General features: G+C 44.2%; 3 protein-coding genes across 18 annotated transcripts in view; 1 reads left to right on the top strand and 2 right to left on the bottom strand.

Annotated features, from left to right (window-relative positions):
• Positions 1-4,845, bottom strand: part of EPS8L2 (EPS8 signaling adaptor L2) — a 139,059-nt gene extending 134,214 nt beyond the window's left edge. Inside the window, exons 1-2 of the mRNA XM_005290613.5 lie at positions 4,799-4,845; positions 4,594-4,686 (exon numbers count right to left, since the gene is read on the bottom strand). The gene's annotated coding sequence lies outside the window, so the exon portion shown is untranslated. The remainder of the gene's footprint in view (positions 1-4,593; positions 4,687-4,798) is intronic.
• TMEM80 (transmembrane protein 80) lies at positions 849-14,269 on the bottom strand. Of its 7 annotated transcripts, none has more exons than XM_042862134.2 (5): positions 14,142-14,269; positions 7,048-7,112; positions 4,799-4,871; positions 4,594-4,686; positions 849-2,281 (listed from the first exon to the last, which is right to left on the bottom strand). In XM_042862134.2, the coding sequence occupies exons 1-5, from the start codon at positions 14,158-14,160 to the stop codon at positions 2,076-2,078; spliced, it is 456 nt and encodes a 151-aa protein (XP_042718068.2). In that variant the 5' UTR covers positions 14,161-14,269; the 3' UTR covers positions 849-2,075. The 7 variants fall into 7 exon arrangements, with proteins under 7 accessions (XP_042718068.2, XP_008173131.4, XP_065448013.1 ...); XM_008174909.4 differs by having other exon boundaries at positions 4,799-4,892; positions 7,096-7,112; positions 14,142-14,265; XM_065591941.1 differs by lacking the exon at positions 14,142-14,269 and adding an exon at positions 13,904-14,018.
• A 19-nt stretch (positions 14,270-14,288) lies between these two features.
• The window catches only part of DEAF1 (DEAF1 transcription factor), a 44,847-nt gene continuing 39,401 nt past the window's right edge, over positions 14,289-19,734 (top strand). For 5 of the 10 annotated variants that reach the window (XM_065591932.1, XM_065591933.1, XM_065591935.1 and 2 more), the window contains exons 1-3: positions 14,289-15,293; positions 17,554-17,651; positions 18,070-18,199. In XM_065591932.1, the coding sequence (XP_065448004.1) occupies positions 14,918-15,293; positions 17,554-17,651; positions 18,070-18,199 (604 nt within the window). In that variant the 5' untranslated portion in view covers positions 14,289-14,917. Of the gene's footprint in view, positions 15,325-17,553; positions 17,652-18,069; positions 18,200-19,734 lie in introns of all 10 variants that reach the window. The other 5 variants (XM_008174905.4, XM_008174906.4, XM_065591939.1 and 2 more) reach the window with 2 other exon arrangements.

Here is a 19,734-nt window from a genome sequence, read left to right on the forward strand (position 1 = left end):
TTACATAGTTTTTCCTTTGGATTCTGTGAAGGGCCCCTATATTTCTACCTTTGCCTGAGATGGGCATAACTAAATACCAGGAAATGAACATACAATAAAACAAGGTATAAATATGCACAGTATGCTTTCATCATGCGTAGGGTGGGTGAAGCAGTGTTATAGGTTGTGCATTTTGCTTTATTAATAGAAAATGTATGACAGGGCAGATTCCATTATGCCAGGCAAATGTAGAAGAACAAAAGGATTACTATTTGACTTATGCAGATTAAGCATGAAAGCATTCAGTCACTCAGTTTATCTGCTGCCTCTTAGGACGTACTTCCATAGTTCTCACATTGACTTTGGGGTGAAATCCTGACCCTACTGAAATCAATGGGAAATGTTGCTATTGGCTTTAACAGGGCCAAGATTTCATCCCCAGGAAATTTGCCTGGAGAAATGCAGATTTTGATGTTAGTTACACTGTAGGTATAATCTGGCTCTGAAGCAGATGTTAACTAGCTTATGGACAATTTCCCTACTTTAAGATTTATCTTTTGGTGGCACAGTGCTGCCACCTGGGCTCTTCTATCACTGCCCCCCTGCTGCCAGCAGTGCAGGGGAAAGGGTGTGTGGCTGCGCCAGTCCCTGGCTGCATTTTCAGCCCCCTGCAGTCATTGAAGCCTGGTGTAAATTAAAGCAGACCTCCGGAGGCTCTCCCAATGTACAGGAGAACTGGCCTGCACATAAAAGCAGAAAAATCAAAGGCGTCCTTTCCACACCCTCTGCCTAACCCCCTAACTTGTGCGCTGTGCGGCTTAGCCACATCCCAGAAGCCGGTCCAAAATATTTTGCACTTGCAAACAGAATTAGGGTGTAATGAATTCTTTATTTTTTTTAATTGATACAAAAATAAAACATATGAATATGAAGGCTATAATTATGTACAAAAAACCCAATGATGACACTGTTACAGAAACCCATGGTCATCTGCAAAATCTTAGCTTGCATTTAGTCAAACAGATTTTAAAATAGTGATTTAACCAAACAGGAAAGGAAAGTATCTATTTTTATAACATCATAGAGAGACGATAAAAACCTTACATAACATTAAAGCTGATCTTTCAAAAGGAAAAATCAAGGCCTAATTCTTATTTATAAAAAGGCCATTCTACACTGCTCAGGTAGTACAAAGGGAACGTTAACATTCATGCCCATTTAAAAGCCCCATCCTTTACATTGCCAAAGCAGAGATGTGGCCTTAGAGGAAATGAGGAGTGGTTGGACCTGTAGTTCCCACAACAGCTATAACACAGCTCCCTTGTGCATATAGGAGACCTGATTCAGCTCTCTCACACACTGGTATCAATTAGAATAACTCCACTGAAGTCAGTGGAGTTACGAAGGTGTAAAAGGCACAAGTGAGATCAGAATAAGAACAACAGGACAAAATTCTGCCCTCAAATACAACCCTGTACCTGGTAGTGCAGAACTGAGCCCACCGTATTTTCTTTTAATGTAGACAGGGCCTGATTCTCCTCTGCATTACTCCAGTTTTATGCCAGTGTGATTTCATTAAAATCAATGGCATTGCACCAACATACAACTAGAGTAATATGCTGGTTTACATTTGTTCTGAATTGGATACAAATATCTGACGCAGAATTTTGATTAAATACACATGTACGTCTTTAGGCACAGCAGATCAGTACATGGACCCAATGCAGGAATACACTTGATTATGTGTGTAACTTTAAGCCCAGATGCACTCCCATTGACTGCAATGGAATTACTCAGACTTAAAGCGGAGCATGTACTTAAGTGTTTTCCTGAAGCAGGGCCATTGCCACTAAATGAACTATTTAGTCAAACAGTGGAACAGAGCTACTGTACAGAATATTTTAGCTGGTTATTCATGGGGGGCTGTGCTGTAATAGGGCTATAGTAAACCCTGTAATACAAGGATGAGTTTCCTCCCAGTATTTTACACTGGAGAAAGTGAAACCAAATACTTTTAGACTTTAAAGATGCATGTTGTCTCTTTACTGAAGAAATGTTGGAAGCAGATGTACCTTACAACTCTGAGCAGCAGAGATTTAGCTGACAAATGCAGCAATGGCTATGATCTGTAGTAGTCCCTCAAGCCCATACGTAAAAAGAAGAATAGCATTAATAATGACGTCTGCTTTTAGCACGTAAGTCTCCCACACCAGGAAGTAGACAGACAACATTATGCTGCCAACAGTAATCACGAGACTGACCCCTAGTGGAACCTCTTCTTCTGTCAGGTTACCCTTTGTACCTTGAGGAGACAAAATGGTTACATGATTCTTTGACTGTTTACAGGGACAATGTCTTGGGTCCCACCCAGGAGAGCAGCTCTGTTCAGTAAGGGCACTTAAACACATGTTTAACTGTAAGTACATGCTTAAGACTCTTTGAAGTCTATAGGACTTAAGTACATGCTTAAAGTCAAGCACATGCTTAAATGCCTTCCTGAATCGAGGCCACTGACTGTAAGGTTAAGAACAAATCCAAAGACAGATGAGCACGGTCATTTCAACACGACCAGGATGGTAGTTTGGAGAAAAGACAATCTACCGGTACTCTAAGACTTGGTCTACACTACAGACTTATGTCGGTATAACCACATCGCTCAGGGGTGTGGAAAATCCACGCAGCACATGTAGACAAGCCCTACGCACAACTCCTACATTATTTCCCCCAGATTAATAGATTTTAAAGTTAGATGTGATCATTACGATCATCTAGTCTGGCCTGTTGCTTGAAAGGCCATTAAATTTCACCACATGGTTCCTGCATCTAGCCTGACAACTTGTTGACTAGTGCAGAGGTTCTCAAACTGTGGTCCACAGACCACCACTGGTCTGCGAGCTCCATTCAGGTGGTCCGCAGATAGTTCCATCTAAGGTGCGCGCCTGGGCGGCCGCACACAACAGAATGAAGGGCCACCCACTTAATTAGCGGAGCTGTGCAGGCATGGCTCCACTAATTAGGTGCTTGGACCCTGGAGAAGACGCACATGTAAGGTGAGGTGGTGACCTTGGGGGGACTCGGGGGTAGGTGGGAAGGGGTATGGGGTGAGAAGAGGGGGTGGGGGGATGTGCAGGGCTGCAGCGGCCAGAGAAAGAGGCAACTTTCCCCAGCTCTAGGGCTGTGGCTGCTGAGGAGAGACAGCCCTCCTTCCTAGCCTCAGCTCTGGGTGCTGTGGCGGAGGAGAGACCCTCCCTTCTCAGGCCCAGCTCGGGGGCTGCCGCGGCAGAGGAGAGAGGGCACATCCATCACATTCGAAAGGTAAGACTACTGATATTAAAAAATTAGTTGTGTGCTTTTATTTGTAGAACAAAAAAAGTTAATTATTAATTTTTTTTATATATACAGTGCTTTTATGCAAAGCGCTTTACAATAGTTAGCTAACGGTATAAACAACATTTGGAAAGATCATTAAGTGGTCCATCAAGACCCTCAGCAACTTTCAAGTGGTAAGTGGGGAAAAAAAAGTTTGAGAACCACTGGACTAGGGTGTATCTTTATAAAGAGATCCAAATATGATTTTAATATTTCAAGTAATGGAGAATGTACCACATCTTAGTCATCTGTTCCAATTGTTAAGCATCTTTGTTAAAATTCTGTAACTTATGTCCAAGCCAGTTTTAGGGTCAATAGTTTTGTTATTCCTTTTTTAATTGCCTCAGACTTGGAACTTATTTTTCTATTTATAAAATATTTTCATCGAACAGGCTCTGAGCACATATACAGAGAATTTACTTTTAGGCACATTTTAACTATAAAATGAAGACAATAGGCTAAATCCATCCCTGATGTAACCTAGCTGAATTCAGCAGCAGCCCACGGTGTATGCTGGTATAAATGTCTCAAGAACACCTGGCATATAAAAAAAATTAATCCCCAACCCCAACAAACACACAAAACCCTTCGGACTGACTCAGTAATGCCTACAGTGGGGGTTGGAACCAAGGCTTATATGTCCCTTTATGCCACTCTAGCCCATTAACCCAATGGAAAGGGGCCATAGTCAAGGTGAGAGTCCCTCCTGCCCCATACCCTGCCCTCCAAGTGTAGTGCTGGAAAGAGGAGGGGTGTGGAACAATTGTGGCAGCTCTAGGTTGCTCAATTAAATCTTCTGTACTGGGTTATCGCTGGGGGCTATTTCCAGCCACTTGACCGCTTTTATGCTGCTGGAGCAGTATAAAGGAGCCCTTCAGTAGAATCAGGGCCTCTGTATTTTGAGCTTTATTCTCTCCCACAACATACATACTTATAAATAGCACAGCAGTACGCTAGTGTTACATTTCCAGCAGTTCTTGTTCTCTGTGAATCTGTCCCTTTTTAGTGGTACTTAAAAATTATATTTAACCAATATATAACTATTATCATTTGCCCTTCTGGCAATACAGATCAATCTATCAATTAATGTTTAACAACATACATGTTTAACAGTCTGTAAAATAATTGGTTATGCTGCTAAATCAGCAAGTTTTGACATCCACATTCATAACATGATTAATGTGTAAAGACTATGAGGCAAACATTCCATCTTAAAGTGTACAATGATAATTAAGATCAACATACCCAAGTATAATCGGATTGCTTCTAGAGTGGCCATAATGAACAGCAGCGCAAGATCGAGAGCCAAGTAATTATCCGGATAACTGAAAACTTGACCTGTTGAATAGCAAAGCGTAAACAAACCAAAACCACTAAGTACATCAAGTCATCACAATATAACACGCACACAACTGAGTTTTGTGTTTAGAATCTGTATAAAGTAACTTACTTTTATAAATAATCATTAGAAGCGTTGCCAAGAAATAAAACATGTAATAAAATCCATTTAAATAGAACAGGATCTGTAAGGGAACAGACGACAGCTGACAAATGTTATTAAGGATCTGTAACAGTAATGCAGTCAATCTATTTTATAAACTATTGGTCACAGCATATTAACATCAAAATGTTACTATCCCTTATTTTCCATAGCAATCTATGCATGTACATGTTTATATTGGCACTTAAGATACCAAGGTGGTTGATATATTGGAAATACCTAAAATCAGTTGAGATTCCAAATACTATGAATTTAGGACAATAGCTTTTTGGTTTCTTGTCTGTTTTAATACTTAGTTCTAGCTAGATTAGGTGTTAACATGGTCCTCATTAGCATAGTCTCTGAGCACCTCACAATCTTTAGGATATTATCCTCACAACACCCCGGCAAGGGGGGGGAGGGATAGTTCAGTGGTTTGAGCATTGGCCTGCTAAACCCAGGGTTGTGAGTTCAATCCTTGAGGGGGCCACTTGGGGATCTGGGGCAAAATCAGTACTTGGTCCTGCTAGTGAAGGCAGGGGGCTGGACTCAATGACCTTTCAAGGTCCCTTCCAGTTCTAGGAGATCAGATATCTCCATTAATTTAATTTTACAGCTGAGGAACTGATGCACTAGGCAAATAGTGACTTGCACAAGGTCGCACAGGAAGTCTGTGGCAGAACAAGATCTTGAATCCAGGTCTCTTAAATCCTTGGCTAGTGCCCTAACCTCTGCATCAGCCTCTCTCACCAATTTTCCAGTTAGATCAATATTACAAGAGTGTGTATGTTGGGGAAAGTCTCTTCTAGCCAGCAGGCATGTATTTCATTTGTATTTCCTTGGTAGTCTGTTTCATTTGTTTATTACGCATTGTTTAAAGGTGGGAAAACCACAGGAGCCCAATGTGATCTACATTTCAAATGCTTCAGTAAAATATAGGCGCCAAAATCTCTGCTGCTGTCATGAAGTTGCACCTATTTCAACCAAGAGAGAATTCGGCATGGATTTCTAGTGGCCATTTAGTTCTATTGTACCCCAAGTTTAAGATGATATCAAGTTTACATACAAATTATTTTAGCGTTAGTGCCCACCCAGTTTTGGATGAGAAAACCTGCAAGTCATGGGCGTAGTCCAGTTCCCAAGCATGTAAGCATGTTAATTTTAATGAGGCAGAACTTGGTTTTCCTGTTTTTCTGGTTGAAGGAAGGTGGAGCAGAAATGCTGGAGAAATTCCAAAAGCAGAAGTCTTTGAAGAATAAGGTGTCTGTCTCTTTTCTTAGGAGGTTACCCCCCCCCGGGGGGGGGGCAGAGAGTAGGGGGAAAGGGAGGGTGGAGCACCAGGAATTAACCAGAGAGGAAAGAGAGACGAAGAGCGTGCTACAATGCTCTTTTGGCGCCTCTTGTCAGCTATGTAATGTCAAGTCTCAGGGGTGTGTGCTGCATGGATTTCATGTGGCTCAGTCTACAAACCTGATTGTTAGTATGGACCAATCTGTCACTCCCTCCTTCTCCTCTAATCTCCCACATACACCTCTAAAGACGATGGATCTATGGTGACTGTTTTTTGTTTCAACTCTCTTTCCATTACTCCTCTACACATCACTGACTTAGGGTATGTCTTCATTCAGATGAACAGCCCCTGGCTTAACCTACCCTGGATGTGAGCAGCCACATTGCAAAACCATACCTGAGTTACTGCTCCACAATGATTCATGTGTTGCTAGGACTTCTAGGGGCATATCCCATGGTTCTTAGCATTGCTGTAAGCTGACTCACTCTATGATTCTTTCCCAGTAAACTGTAAGAGAACTTGTCTGTCCTTTTCAACACATAGGGGAGAGGAAATTTTGGGAAAGCATCAGAGGAGTCGGACTGTTGGCATTTGACTGGTTTAGCCTGCGCCCTGATTGCAAAATGGGTGGGTTACCCAGTACCAGTGAAAGCAGAACTTGACCATTAGCCTATAGCACCAGACCAGCCAGCTAGCCCAGGCTGAAAGCATAAGTATATTCATGCAAGAGGGCTTCATGTGTGTATGGGTGCTGGGGTAGCAGCAATAACCAAGTAGGAGCCTGGGATAACTCTGCTGTGAAGACATACCTTTAGAAGCTATCACCTACCAATAGTAGCTCAAACAGATGGTGTTGATGCCACACAAAAAAGGATACCAGTGAAAACTATGCTAATATAAACATTGTGCAAACTTATTAGACAGTGACCTTGCATGTCATCCCCAAGTGCAAGGGATGGGATGTCCAAAAGGATACAACTGATGAAGTTCTTCCTGCCCTCGGAGGGAAAATAAGGAATAATTAGGAGAAAATCAGCCTACATTTTTGCTACCCACAATGTTGCAAAATGCACAAATGACTGAAATTTTTCCACATCAACTACTTCAGATTTAGAAAATAACTTGTTTTAGGATACATTAACCCTAAAGTCATTCTGTGAAACCTTCATGGAGAGAACCCACCTTCTCTGGTGTGTACATCTCTTTGAAAACTTTAAGCACTATATAGATACTAAATATTATTGTGTATTTGTACCTTCACAGCACTCATCATGAATCACCTGATGACATTTCCGTTTCTGAACTGTACAAGAACCAGGGAAGCATGTGGGGGAATCAGAATATGTCATCTGTTGTTAAATTACAACCAAAGGTTGATTAAGTCAATCCCCTGGCCCCAACCACCACAATGTTGCCCTTATCCCCATCTCAAATGATAATTCCTTCTAACCACGCTCCCCTTACAACCAATCATTGAAAGCCCAGATAAATCCTTAACACAATGCAATTAAAAAAAAGAAATGAATGAGCCAAGCAATAATTCTTCTGAAAGTGTCTAATCTAACTTCTCTGTAAAACACAAATTTAAATTTTCTTGAAGTGTGGCAGTGTTGACCTAATGAAAGCTCACTTGTCCATTGTTATCCACCTTAGCACTCCATAGGTACATACAGAATTGAGAATCTCTTGTGAGTATTAGCCCCATTTTTCAGAAGGCAAAACTAAGGCACTTTGTGAGGCATTTTTCAGAAGGCAAAACTAAGGCACTCATCCTGCAAAGATTTATGCCTCTGCTGCTTAATTTTACACATTGACTTCAATGGGACTACTTACAATATGTAAAGTTAAGCTGATGTGGAAGTCTTTGCAGGATTGGGGCCTAAGGACTGGGCTACGTGCAAATTTTGTATTGATATAAATGTCAGTTAAGGGTGTGATTTCTTACCAAAATAGTTATACCAGAATAACCTCTAGTGTGGATCGCTTACTCCCCAAACAGGAAAAAGGACTTGTCTACACTTGAAACTTGTTTCATCTTAAGGTAGAGTGTTAATTTAAAGTGCAATAACTCCATGTATGGATACCCTTATTCTGGAATAGCGATAGCTCTTATTCTGGAATTCCATCTGTAAACAAACCTAAAATACACCGTATGACGCATGGCCAGAAAGGGTTAAGCAGCTTGCAGGATAATTGACCCAGATTCAACTTTTAGGGACATATTGGTAGATAATGTTTGTGTTTTTGTGTGTTTACATATATATTGTTAGAGGTTAACAATGTAATTGAGAGTCCCGGTCTATGCTGTATTCTGTTAATTCAGACATCAAAAGGAAATATCATTTAAATGAACTGTAAACATAGTGATATCACTGTATTCATCTCTCTTTGAAATGTACAGCAAATCACCTGTGAATGGTGGAAAACAGGCAACTGCCTTATGTTAAGCCATGTAGCTAATTACCAGTGATGCTTAGGAAATAGGTCTACTTCAAAGTCTCCATGATTGCCTATTGTTCACCTAAGGACTCCAAGCTATCAAAAGAAGGCCTGGTACTATATTAAAATGTCTTGGGTCCTGATCCTTTTAATCTCAGATCTGCTTGATGCTTCACGCAGGGGAAGCTTAAGTCCTAAGACTGAGATCTCCAGAGTCCCATCTGGATCACCCTGAATATGGACATAGGACTACAGCCTTGGACTAATACTGAAAGAAATCTTTGCAACTACAAAGCTCACCATCTCTACTATGAATCTGATCTCAGAACTGTACTCATGTCTGTATGCATACTGATCTTTTAACCAATACTCTCTCTTCTTTTTTAATAAATTTTAGGTTAGTTAAGAAGAATTGGCTGTAAACACGTATTTGGGTAAGAACTGAAATATTCATTAACCTGGGAGATGGTGTGGCCGATCCTTTGGGATTGGCAGAACTTTATTATACGATGAATAAGATTTTCAGTAACCCTCATCATATTTGACTTGGGTGTCTGGGTGGAGGCCTAAGACTGGGTTACTTTAAGGAAACTGTGTTGTTGGCTTCCGAGTAACGGTAAAGTATTATAGAAGCGGATTTGTGCTGACTTGGTAAATCTAAGTATTGGAATATCCACCAGCTTTGGGGATTGTCTGCCCCATTCTTTGTAGTTCACCCTAATTGAGTAACCTCCGTATGGCTCCCCTGGGACTCTGGCCACACACCTCTATAACTGACTCCTTATTACAGAGGTTGTAATACTTTAATTATACTGGGCTAGATAAAGCAGTACAATTTTTTGTATAGACAAGCCTTTAGGGAATTGCCCAAAGATCACACAGTGAGTCGGTGAAAGAGCTGGGTACAGAACCCAGAGCGCTGATTCCCAGTTCCCTGCTCTAACCACAAAACCGTATACCATTGTCATTAGCCCACAAGTAGGCATTAACCATATTCCTACATTTGTACCAAGGACAAATGATATAATACCTAATAACCCTACTTAGCATCTATAGAATCTCAATACATTTCACCAACATTAATTGCTTATGCCTGACAACACACATTTGTGAGATAGGTATTGTAATTATATAGTAATTAGTAATTAGTAATAACATATCCATTTTCAATTATGAAACTTGACATCTAATTTTCAATTATTCTAAATTAGTTTAGACTGCCAAGTGCAAGATCACTTTGCTTTCAACGGCCTAAATAACGATGCTTAAATATGGGCCGACTCTATCTTTGATGTAACTCCAGTGAAGACAATGGGTTTATACCAGGTATGAATCTGGCTCACTAACTCCTGTTTTCAAGAAAGGATACAAACATGGTGCAAATCCCATATTCATATATACGAGTGGGCTCTTAGGGGCATGGTTATCTATCTGCCATATTGTCCTGAGGGCCTATTTGCATGTACATATGCTTGAGGTGCATGTGCGTCTTAAGAAAACAGTTTTGAAAATTGTGCCCCTAGTGCCGGATCGTGCAGATACTCCATGAGCAGAATCCCACTGACTTTACTGGGAGTTTGATATACTGAACAAATACAGAACCAAGTGCATAAAGTCTGTTCCCAACAAGTGAGTTTTTTAAATGTAGCCCCTGCCAAATTTTCTTAAAGAACACTGTGCGAATGCATATTTGAAGACAGAATTTGGCCCATTTTCTACAAAACTGTTTCAGGATTCAGCATTTCTGATACCAAAAATGTATTATAGGTGGTGCAGATAGCAATGCCTATAACTAAGTTTGCCCAACGCTTCCCATTATAAGACCTGTTTTCACTTACTTATATCTTTGCCAAACTTAAACCATTCAGGTTGAAACTTTCCATGCCAGGCATCTATCTCAAACAGATTTTTTTTTTTTTTTAAACTTTCAGCTAAAATGGTTCAGTTGTTTTGGAGAATGAGAGCATGAAAAAATTCATGTTGTCCATGTTAATGAACTGGTTGTAAGATTATTATCATTTTTAAAGAAGCTTTCACACCTCCTTGCTTTGGATTGGGACTGGACATTTGACGGGGTCACCTGCTGTCAGGAATATGCCTTTTGTTGTTGCTGTGAAAAAACACCCAAGTAGGACCAAGTTATGAGTCACTGAAAAATCTCAGTTCACACGTAGTCAACTGAGTCTTCTTAAACGTTGGGTACTAAGTTCTCCACAGATTTTGTTTGTATTGCACATGCTCCAACCCCTGGCAGCTCCTGTGTATGATTGGACAGCACATGCACCATCCCCACAGAATGACTGAGCACACTCTGGGAAGCTGTAGCAATAGTGTAAGAAAAAATAGTGTGTTATCATGTAATTAAATACTGTATCATAATGCATACACAAGGGAGCTGAACTAAGGTTGCATGACCATCCTTAAATCTGGCATTTCCCAACTTCTAAGTGCTTGACTTTGCAATCTTATTAAAAGAACATTGTTAGGCTTTTTTAATGAAGTACTTATAACAGTGAGAGAATAGCAGGTGTAACCGGATCTACTAGCAGCTTAGCACTCATCCAGCTGCACCGTTTTTAGCAGCTGCTATAATACAGATCTTACTTTGCTAGTATAGAAGTACGCCATGAGAAGAGGAGCCAGGAGTCCTGGGTTCTATTTCTAGCTAACTTATCAACTTGTTAATGTGACTTCGGACAAGCCAGTTACTGTCAGTGGGTCAAATTCTGCTCTGTTACACCACTCTAAATCAAGGGAAACTCTACTTATTTGATAAGAGTCCTTCTGGATTTAAACTGATACACAGCAATATCTGGTCCTTTGTACTTGTTTCCACATATGTTAAATGAAGATAATTTACCTTTGTCACAAAGGTAGTGAGAGGCTTCACTCATTAGTGTTTGTCAAGTGCTTTGAAATACTCAGCAGGAAGGTGCTAATATAAGTATAAAATATTGTTATTAATCATAAAATGAAGGATACCCCACTCAGCAAAGGTCAGTTGGGAGGCTGGGTGTAACTGTTTACATTTCTTTTATTCATATTAAATTAAAATAATGAAAAACAATGTAATACTGATTAACTCGCTCTAAAAGTAGCCAGGAATGCTGTAATAAGCAAATTCTGCTACTACTGATGTCAAGGAGAGTTTTGCCAGTTACAAAATGTATGGCATGGGACAAAATTTTACTGACTGATAGTTAATAATGCATTCATCCGTTACAGCTAGTTCACTGCTGCAGCATCTCTTTCCCTTGCTTTACCTCATTGTATGTTATAGCGCTGGGGTGGGCAAACTTTTTGGCCCAAGGGCCACATTGGGGTTGCAAAACTGTATGGAGGGCCGGGTAGGGAAGGCTGTGCCTCCCCAAACAGCCTGGCCCCTGCCCCCTCCCACTTCCTGCACCCTGACTGCCCCCCTCAGAACTCCTGACCCATTTAACCCCCCCTGCTTCTTGTCCCCTCCCAGGACCCCCCACCCCCAACCCCCTGCTCCCAGTCTCCTGACTGCCCCGACCGCTATCCACACTTCTGCTCCCTGACAGGCCCCCCGGGACTCCCACACTTATCCAACCCCCCCCCCCCGCCCCCTGACCTCCACCTCATCCAACCGCCCCCTGCTCCCTGGTCCCCTTACCATGCTGCTCAGAGCAGCATGTCTGGCAGCTGCTCCGCCCGGCCGGAGCCAGACACTCTGCTGCGCTGCTCGGCAGGAGCGCGCAACCCTGTCACCAAGAGCGCTGCCCATGCAGCAGTGTGGCTGTGGGGGAGGAGAGACAGCGAGGGAAGGGGTGGGGGCTAGCCTCCCTGGCCGGGAGCTCAAGGGCTAGGTAGGACGGTCCCGCAAACCGGATGTGGCCTGCGGGCCATAGTTTTGCCCACCTCTGTTATAAAGTATCCCACATGGAGAACAAATTAAAAAAATATCCATGCTGTGTTATGCATGTTGCCAGAAGAACTCCTATAAAGAAAGCATGATAAGCTAGTCAGGATTCTGACAATTCAGTTATGCTTAGTGAGGTAGATTCACCACTAGTGCAGCAGCTTAGCCTCCCAAGCACATCTCTAGGCGGAATTCAGTGATAACGTTAGTAGAGCTGATTGGGAATTTTTCAACTAAATTTTTTAATTGGAAAATGCTGATTAATCAAAACTGAAACGGTCTGTGGGAAAATGGTTGGTTTTGATGAATTTCTTGACTCCAAAAAGTTGAAAAAAATCCAAATTGCCTAAACAAATAATTTTTGAAACAAAAAATTCCAGTTTTCTGGTTCTAAATGACTTTTTAGTTAGAAAAGCAAAATGGTCAAAATCAAAATGTTTTGATTGACCCAAACTGAAACGGGGTGGGGGGGTATGGTTTGGTTCAAGACAGTTTAAGATATTGGTCCAATTTGGGGGTGTGCCCCTACCCCAAGGTGGGCAGCTGCACACAACTGAAGGGCAGACGTTGGAGGTGCTTGTGACCTCCAGTTGCTCCTCACATGTAGCTCTAAGCAGCCAACCTGCCCCCTTTGCTAAGAATTGGGATGCAGCAGTGCAGAGCATAGAGCCTCTGGCTCCAAACAGTCTAGCTGAGTTCAGCAAGTAAAAGTCGGAAGCAGGCAGGCAAAAGTTCCCACTAGTCTAGGTCTCCCTGGCGTGGGGAAGGGAGTCCACGCCACTCCAGGTCTCTCCTGGAGAAAGGTGGAAGAGGTCCTGGTTTCTGGGGGGGCAAAAGGGGGAAGAGTCAGGGCAATGTGAAGGAGGGGAACCCCATATGCGGTGAGTCCCTCCTGGGCCCACTCAATAAAATTCTGGTTGTCCCTTTGCAGCCATCTGGTGCTTGCTCACAACAGGGGTATGCACTGGGGACTGGTGAGAATGAACCAGGGACAACCCTTTCTCTCCATCTCTTCCAGACACCAGCTAACCCCTGCCTCTTCCAGATACTCACCACCCATTGTACCCTTAGACACCCTCCATCTCTCTCCATAGGCAGCGAATTACATGGGCCTGTGGTGCCCATGCTCCACCAATATGTAGGAACGTGGGCCCGGCTCCATCAATGTTTGGGCTTACCGCGCTTTGGGGGGCCCTGTGCTTCAGGAGGACGCAGGGTCCAGAGTGACCTGGGGAGTTAGCAGGGGGGCCTGGCAGCAGTGAGTGTGGGAGCGAGCTGGGCTAAGACGAGCCAGGGCTCACTCAGCCGGTCTCTCCTGAAAGGGAGGTCGCAGTGCACTGCCGCGGCCCCCCAGCTCTGGGCTGACTCCGGAATCGCTTCACATTCCCTTCCCGTCTGAACGCTCGTCGCGGCTTGTTACGGGGCCATCCCATTTCTCTACCCGTTTAAGTTTCACACTGACCAGCGCTGCCCACCCGAGCCTGCCGGCCGCGGTAATAACCCCGATCGCCTCCGGTGCCGCGCGCCGGCTGGAGTTGATTGTCGCGGCGACGTAACCATGGCAACGCTGCAACAGAGGGACGAGGCCCATCATCCCGGCAGGGGCAACCCTTCCCCCCCGAACCCCGTCTAGCTGGGAACCGTCACCCCGCCCCACCGGCCACGGAGCTCGCGGTAACGATGGCAACGCGTCCGCTCACCTCTCCTAACAGCAGCCATGTCCGCCCCCCCTCTCTCTCCTCCCTTCGCCACCCCTCAGTCCTCCAGCATCCCGGCATCCCGTGCGCCGCTCGGGCTTCGGGCGCTTTCGGCCATTGCCGCTTATTCTCGCGCGCTGTGAGGGCGGAGAGGAGCCCGCCACTTCCCCTTCAGCCCCGCGGCCTTCGGGCCGCCTCGGAGACCTTCGGGCGTCCCGCGCGCTCGGCCGGGTTCGTTCTGCTTCGGGCTGACTCGGGCGCTGTCCGTTCGGCTCCCCGGCCAGCCCGGCCATTCGGGTGAGATCGGAGGGGGCTCGGCTCGGCTCCTCGCTGGCAGGACTCGGGCAGAATCGGCTCTAGCCTCCGATCGCCTCGGGCAGGTTCGGGTCCCTCCCCCGGCCCGGCTCGGATTGCTGTTCGGGCGAGACTGGCGAGGACACGGAGGGGTTCGGCTCCCCTCGGGTGCCCGGATCGGTCCGCATTCGGGTCACCCGGGAGGGGCAGGGGATTCAGTCGAACTCAGCTCCTTCGCCTGCAGCGGCATTCGGGCGAGCTCGGAGGGATTCGGTCAGGCTCAGAGCCGACACGGTACAGTTCGACTGCTCGCTCTCGGCAGTGCTCGGCTATTTTCGGAAGGACTCGGGATCGCTCGGGGAAACTCGGAGCATTCTGGGGTAGCGCCGCGCCCCGCCCGGGGATCTGAGAATCGGGCTCGTGTGAGATCGGAGAGGCTCGGGCCGGGCTCGGCTCCCGGCTACCGCCGCCTCGGGCGGGCTCGGATGGAGGACTCGGACTCGGCGGTGAAGCAGCTGGGCTTGGCCGAGGCGGCGGCGGTAGCTGCGGCGGCGGTGGCCGCAGCAGTGGCCGCGGAAGGATCCGAGCACCAGCGGGCGGAGGCGGCGGGCTTGGAGGCGGAGCCCGAGGAGGAGGAGGCAGCGGCGCAGGTGACGGCGGTGACCGTGATGGCGGCGGATGCCGAACACATCGAGATGGGAGCCGAGTCCCTGCCGAGCGCGGACGAGGCTGCCGCCGCCTTCGCAGGTCAGAGCGCGGCGCATGCGCACGCGCACAGAGCGCCGCGCGGGCGCGCCTGCCGCTCTGGCACGCGCTGCGACCGGTACCGCCCCGCGCGCGCCGGGCCGGCCCTTCCCGCCGGTGAGCCGGGCCCCGGGGTCAGTTACTCGAGGTCAGCCCCGCACCTCCCTCCCCCGCCTGGGGCGTCCCTGGACCAGCTCCCGGAAGGTCCCAGCGCTGGGGCTCGGGGCGAACCCGGGTCCTTTTGAGGGAAAGGGCCGCCTCGGTTCAGCTACGCTGCTGGGTTTGACTTGCTGCTGTCCGCCGCTTTCCCCCATCCAGTCTGTTCCAGCCAGGGTGCTCGTTACCCACACGGTCAGCCTGCCACCACCCCCGTGCATCTTGTCAGTGCCACAAGACCTGACAGCCAGTCCTCCCAGGCCCCAGCCGAGATACACGGTTATCTTTGTTTTACAGTTGGGGAGCCAGACCGGTGAAGTAACTTATCGCAGGCCACACAGCAAATAAGTAGCAAATTCAGAATTAGAAGTAAATACTGTCAGACTCCCAACCTTTTGTTAAGGTTGCCAATTTTGGTTGGACTTATTCCTGGAGGTGTCATCACATGACATAGACTCCAGGATAACCCTACCTTTTGCTCAGTACTTCAGTCCACACTGCCTTCACAAAAACACCGAGGAGTACGGTGGCACCTTAAAGACTAACAGATTTATTGGGGCATAAGCTTTCGTGGGTAAAAAACCCACTTCTTCAGATGCAGTGGCAACATCCTGCCTTCACAAGTAAACTATACACCTTTTTCTCCCTTGAGTAAGAGACTTCTTTCTGCACATCAGATCTTGACTTTGACCTTCTGCTCACTGTGGGAGTTTTGCCTCCTCAAACAAATGCAAAATATTGGAGACAAGATCTGCCATGCAGCCAGGAGCAGAGATTTTAGCCCATGATCAGGCTTGATAGAATTCAATTTTAATTTTTTACATAATTTCAGTGGTTAATATCAATGGTTTTTTTTTAATCTATTCAGATTTTCATAGTTGTGAGAAATTAAGGGAGGGATCAGACAGTAATTGTTTAGTGACAATAGACATTGAGATTCAAAAAGTAAAGCTTTACAACCATTAACACAAAAATTGTGAACACCACACATCGAAGTATACAAAGTAAATATCCTTAAATTGTAATAAGCTGTCAAGCAGCATATTTCTTACTTTGCCTATTTGTAAATTACAATTATGCTTAAAATATTTTTCATCAGTTTGTGTGTGAAAAGTAAAATCGATGTTTACCGATAAAAATCGAATACGTCCACGATTACCCATAATTAGCTGTCAATCTTGATGCACGGCTGTCTGGGTGTTGTTTTTCATGCCTTTCCATTCCCGGAATACAGAAATCTTTTTTTGGGTGTATGCCATAAAATATGGCAGCAGGATTCAACTTAAGTATTCTGTATGTGCTCTGAACAGCTGTTCCTTTACAAATTTTGTATGTATAATTCTAGCAGTGTCGGTCCCAGGATATTAAAGAGACAGGACCTGAAGAAGAGCTCTGTGTGGCTTGGAAGCTTGTCTCTCTTTTTGACCAACTTTTGTTGTAGGACTTACTTTGTGAAGCCCCACATATATACCATACAACACCCATCTTGATTCCCTTAGTTAAGAAGCTAAGTTTTCATAAGGGTTTGTATATATCTTGTACTTTATGCATAAACAGAAGTTGATATAAACCATGAGCATCTATTAGCTTATACCAATTTTTCTTTAAAAGCAAATTTTTATAGGCAGCAGCAGGAGAGAGACAATCTGGAAGACTTTCCATAACTAAATATGCTATCAAATTTTATGCAAAATATAATTTTAAAAATTGGATACATTCTAGCTGATGTGCTAGTTGGTCTATCATGATATTATTGAAGTGGTAGCAATTAATATATAGACTGAGAGGCAGAGAGTCTGAGGTTTTCTCTTCCTTTTATCTTTAGGTTTGTAAGTCAATCCCCTTTTACAGTTCTCATGCACACTGAAGCAGCTTCATTTTTCCTCCTAGTTCATCACATGCTGTTAAATACTGTCTCAGCCTCAAGAGTGTTCAAATGATAAGCCCAAGCCAGTTTTGAAGATAGATAGCAATAATCAGAATGACATTTATTTCTAGTTTAGATTCTTTGAAAAGTTTTCCAGAGGTGACATCAGAAGTGAAGTTGGGAATGTCCTCTGTGGATGATCTTATTCTCAAGGGGGTGGGAAGGAGGACCTGGAAAAAAATTGGAAATCATATAGGGGAAAAAAGAACACAATTGTATTTTCTCCCCTTTTAGCTTTAATCAGGTTCTGTGGATACAGCAGTATATTAAGTTCACTTCTGTTTTATGTTGTAGAAGTGACAACAGTAACGGTAGCCAATGTGGGTGCCTCTGCAGACAATGTCTTTACCACATCGGTGGCAAATGCTGCATCTATATCTGGACATGTGCTGGTAAGTTAAGGGTTGTTGTTTTTTAATTCCTTTAGAATGTTGTGGACCCTATGCTGATAATGCCCTATGTAATGTCTCAGGGTAAGTACAACTCATGTTCAGGCTGTGTTAAGGTCAAAGGGGGACTCTTCATTACAACATGCAGGAATTTAGCAACATAACCAGCAATAAAGTTAAGTTATACAGCTAGCTCACTCTGAATATGTCCTCCCATGTAGCGCTGGTGAACTGAAGCATATAGCCTTGGATTCACTGTTCTGAGGCCAGAATTTGGTTGACTTGAAAGCACACACACCCATCTTAGCTACTCCCATGATGATTAGAGTTGTAGGGGTCCAGAGAGAAGAATCTGAGAGGCATAAAAATATCTGAGGTTTTAATTATATTAATTAAAACTCTTTATTTTTTTTTTTTGTAGTCTGGCAGAACAGCTCTTCAAATTGGGGACAGCTTGAATACAGAAAAAGCCACTCTGATAGTGGTTCACACAGATGGCAGCATTGTAGAAACCACCGGGCTGAAGGGACCCTCTGCACCTCTCACACCAGGTATAACACAATCCTGCTCTGTTTTTTAAGCATCACTCAGACGGGTTAGCTCTATATTTCCTATTCCTGTATTTAGAACTAGAAACTGTCTCGTGTAACTCTTTGAAATCATGTTATAAGCATTAACCGTCACCTCTTGAAATTCTGTTGGTAGATCCAAAAGCCAAGTACTTCTTGGGAGTAAAGGAAGATTATTTTCTCCCCATTTCTTCTATAAGAAATCTATTTCTTTCACTCATTCTTTGAGTTTGCTTTCGCAAGCACACTCAGGAAAATCTTGCCTTTTCTTTATTTTTCTCATGTTCACTTGTCTCTGCATTCCACCCAGGAAGATGAATTTTTCATTGTAACTATTGATATTGGAAAAGGATGGCAACACTGATAAATTCCGTCTCCTAGTTCTGGACTCCTTTATATTTTAAACTTTGCAAATGGTCATGATTCCATCAAGACCTTCTGTTGACATTTGAATGTCAAGATAGCACTGTTTCTTTGTTTCTAAAGATTATTTCTTAATTCGAGTGTGTGCACTGGCAGCTGCAGTCTTCTTTCTGCGCACAAGGTGGCGCAACAGCTCTTTAACTTTGAAAGTCACATTTCCTAGAAACATGATATGGAAAATACATAATATATCCATCCTCCCATAGCTATTGCAATTTTAAATGATTCAGATAAGAACTTAAGAACGGCCATACTGGGTCAGACCAATGGTCCATCTAGCCCAGTATCCTGTCTTCCAACAGTGGCTAATGCCAGTGTTTCAGAGGGAATGGAACAGAATAGGTAATCATCAAGTGATCCATTCCCAGCTTCTGGCAAACAGAGGCTAGGGACACCATCCCTGCCCATCCTGGCTAATAGACATTGATGGATCTATCCTCCATGAACTTATCTAGTTCTTTTTTGAACCCTGTTAGTGTCTTGGCTTTCACAACATCCTCTGGAAAGGAGTGCCACAGGTTGACTGTGTGTTGTGTGAAGTAATGGGAGTTTCATCATTTTCTCAGGAGACTATTTCACTGTCCATTTGAACTCACTGTTAAGATACATTTCCTAATGCACACATACAAAGTGGGAAATGACTGCCTAGGAAGTAGTACTGCAGAAAGGGATCTGGGGCTCACAGTGGATCACAAGCTAAATATGAGTCAACAGTGTAACACTGTTCAAAAACAGCAAATCTCATTCTAGGATGTATCAGAAGGAATGTTGTAAGCAAGACACGTGAAGAAATTCTTCTGCTCTACACTGTGTTGATTAGGCCTCAGCTGGAATATTGTGTCCAGTTCTGGGTGCCACATTTCAGAAAAGAACAAACTGGAGAAAGTCCAGAGGAGAGCAACAGAATGATGAAAGGTCTAGAAAACATGACCTATGAGGGAAGAGTGAAAAAATTGGGTTTGTTTAATTTGGAAAAGAGAAGAGTGATGGGGGACACAACAGTTTTCAAACACATAAAAGGTTGTTACAAGGAGGAGGGTCAAAAATTGTTCTTGTTAACCTCTGAGGATAGGACAAGAAGCAATGTGCTTAAA

This window comes from Chrysemys picta, chromosome 4 (assembly GCF_011386835.1).
Source record: "Chrysemys picta bellii isolate R12L10 chromosome 4, ASM1138683v2, whole genome shotgun sequence".
In the NCBI taxonomy this organism is placed as follows: domain Eukaryota; kingdom Metazoa; phylum Chordata; order Testudines; family Emydidae; genus Chrysemys; species Chrysemys picta.

Coding starts and splice junctions, on each gene's coding strand:
- TMEM80 (XM_024111419.3), bottom strand. CDS start 14,035: ATGATGGGCCTCGTCCCTCTGTTGCAGCGTTGCCATGGTTACGTCGCC. Junction 4,872..13,903: donor GGCTCGGGTGGGCAGCGCTG/GTCAGTGTGAAA, acceptor GTTCCCTTACAG/ATCCTGTTCTATTTAAATGG. Junction 2,282..4,593: donor AGCAATCCGATTATACTTGG/GTATGTTGATCT, acceptor TGTCTCCTCAAG/GTACAAAGGGTAACCTGACA.